This window comes from Astatotilapia calliptera, chromosome 17 (assembly GCF_964374335.1).
Source record: "Astatotilapia calliptera chromosome 17, fAstCal68.1, whole genome shotgun sequence".
In the NCBI taxonomy this organism is placed as follows: domain Eukaryota; kingdom Metazoa; phylum Chordata; class Actinopteri; order Cichliformes; family Cichlidae; genus Astatotilapia; species Astatotilapia calliptera.
The window spans coordinates 25,523,094-25,525,752 of record NC_137438.1 but is presented as its reverse complement, the minus strand read 5'-3'; the positions used below and the strand labels follow the sequence as shown (position 1 = coordinate 25,525,752).

At 39.0% G+C, this 2,659-nt stretch overlaps 1 protein-coding gene across 1 annotated transcript; it reads right to left on the bottom strand.

Moving 5' to 3' along the window:
• Nucleotides 1–722: 722 nt before the first annotated feature.
• On the bottom strand, nucleotides 723–2,603 carry rhno1 (RAD9-HUS1-RAD1 interacting nuclear orphan 1). Its single transcript, XM_026146130.2, has 3 exons — nucleotides 2,465–2,603; nucleotides 2,138–2,325; nucleotides 723–1,978 (listed from the first exon to the last, which is right to left on the bottom strand). The coding sequence occupies exons 2-3, from the start codon at nucleotides 2,300–2,302 to the stop codon at nucleotides 1,256–1,258; spliced, it is 888 nt and encodes a 295-aa protein (XP_026001915.1). The 5' UTR covers nucleotides 2,303–2,325; nucleotides 2,465–2,603; the 3' UTR covers nucleotides 723–1,255.
• Nucleotides 2,604–2,659: the final 56 nt, after the last annotated feature.

Below are 2,659 nucleotides of genomic sequence, written 5' to 3'. Positions count from 1 at the left end.
ACTAAAGACAGGGGTTGCTATTGGCTTACCAGTTACTTAGGGGGAAGTTGATTGGTGGACATTCTACAGAAAGGGGGAGTGCATGCCTTGACTGTAGGAGGGGTTTGATTTTTCATTTTATATAAATAAAAACCTGTATAAATATAAGTTTATATAAATGCAAGTAATGTATACGAATGAATTAGCAATGATTTGTCACAAATCTAAAGTTTTAGAAGAAAAACACCCAGCTAAATTTCCACCTGTCCAATCCAACCCAACTGCAATTATAGCAATATAACTTTACTGCAAACTAAATGTGGGTCAAAGTATGTTTTTGTGGAACACGTTAACACTGCTGTGAGGTAGTCTGAATTAATGGTATATCTAACTACTCACAAACCTGCAAGTTACAGGTCTGGCATCTACCATGTAACATAAATGGAAACTAGTGTTTTTCAGTGGTTTCTGGGAAAGTCTTTGAACGGTTGTGTCACTGTAACTGTTAAACACTTATTTCACCTGCTGATGCTCATCTTTCGTTTCAGAAGGGATGCATCCAGGGATCAGCACAGCTTTTTTAGGGTCAACACTTTTAGTGTGACGTCTTGACTTACCAAGAGTCAATCACAATCTGGGATGTTGTCTCAATAAATGGAATGCTAGAAGGAGGGATAAAAATGCAGAGCAATCCCAGGTGTAGGGGGTCACAGGAAGCCTGAGAGATTACTCAATAATCAAGCTTTTTCTTTCCTCTTAAACATTTATTTTATGCCTATTTTTAAATTGCACAGCAGAATCATCAAAAACAATCTTAAATGGCCCTTCAGAAGACCAGTCGTTAGATCACACAGTTAACTTGAGTACTTATTTTGTGCCTCTTAATTTTTGGATATTTCAGTTAAAGTTAATATAGATTAAACATTCTTCCAGATGTCTGCTATCAAAATCCATTAGCATATGAATAACAATCCAGATATGTTGCCACAAGTGAGGATTAAATCTACTGTATATAACATAATTTATAAAAACAGTACAGTATCATTAGAATCTGTCTGTCACAAGACAGATTTTAATATCACACCCATTAAACTAATTTACTAAAGTTATATTTTAAACTCATGCATAAAAATGTTGTTCAGAGGGGGTTCATAACAGACTTTGTCAGACGTGGCATTATGATGTTTAGAACTGCAACAATTAGTCAATTAACCAATAAACAGGAAATTAATCTGCAGCTATTATGAGAATACAGACAAATCTTACAATCTCTACATCAACTTTGAATTAAAGCATCTGCCTCAGAGAGATGGCCCCTCTGTTTTAACAACACCATCAAGTTCTTTCTTCTTCTCCATGTCACCTTCATTCCATAGTCCCTCTCTGGCGTGTCAGCCACCAAAATGTCAGGTGACTCATTACATGGAGGCGTACACGGCTGAGCCAGCAGCAAATGTCCACAGGGGGTAGACGGAGAAATGTTCCTTTCCTCCATTGCTTTCGGAGTGTCCACATCAGGAGGTGGACAGACACTGCTGACTTCAGTGGTGCTAAACTCTTCACAGGGAAGTGTTGAAGCACAGACTGCTGGAATTCTGCATCTCTCTGACACTTGCACAGATGGTCTGTCAGGTTCAGCCAAACATCTTTGGTGGGATGAAGTGTCGTCTGAGAATGTTTCAGCGCTCTTTTTTCTTACTGAGGCAAACTGTCCCTTTGGTAGGTTAGAGCACTGTGCAGCTGAAACTGTCCTTCTCTTTTCGGCAGGTTTCCTTTCCACATGAGTACTCTCTATAGCTTTCTTCTTGAAGATCCCCTTTGGTTGCTGAGTTTGGTCCTTTGACCCTGTTTTAAACAGTAATTGGGGGAATTTGCAGACACTATTTTTCCTGGACAGCTGACTGCAGCTATCCAAGATGCTTGTGGCAGACTGACACTTTCTCCTCCCTCGTCTCACTGGAGGTGCAGTTGCAACTGAAATGTCAAATTGTGGCCTAACCTGAAATATTAAAGGCAAATTAAACAAAATAATCTATGTAGTCATATGTGAAAATTATTATATGAAATTCTAGCAAATGAAGATCAGGTTTATGTTCAGAAATAATTTTTAAGCAAAACATAGCCCACGCCACTTTAAAAAGTATTCATTACAGCTTACCCAGGAATTAAGAGCTGAGCTGCTCTGTGCTTCTGCCTCTGTGAAGAAATCTCTGGCATTGAGTGCTGCTCGGATTTCGGGCACATTTTGGAGTTTGGCTCCACACAAAGGCCGCTCCAAGAATTGCAGCGAAGGCTTTGCTGTCTTTGTAACTTTTCTGGGCATTAAGATAAATCATCACAGAACACCTGGTGGAATAAAAACACGATCAACTGAGACATCAAATGTCCGCAAATAACCAGATGTTGCTACCAAACCAAAACTATATTCGGTTACTACCAAACCGAATATACTCGCTCGTGGGTGCTAAGACGACATTAAACTTACCTTAATGTGCGTATTTGCATACAATAAATACTTGTATCAAAAGTTAGTTTTTAGTGTAAATTGTCTTTTCTCTGCCTGCTTTGTTTTCATCTTTTTGTTGCTTTTTGTTTGTTATTTCCCGGGTCGTCTTCCCCTTCTTCTTTTTGGTTAGGTTGGGGCTTGACAAACCACCTCATATGTGCATTACTGCCATCT

Bases quoted from the DNA above. Each gene is read 5' to 3' on its own strand.
- rhno1 (XM_026146130.2), bottom strand. From the start codon at position 2,302: ATGCCCAGAAAAGTTACAAAGACAGCAAAGCCTTCGCTGCAATTCTTG. The intron at 1,979-2,137 runs GTAAGCTGTAAT...TTAATATTTCAG, and splicing joins GCTCAGCTCTTAATTCCTGG to GTTAGGCCACAATTTGACAT.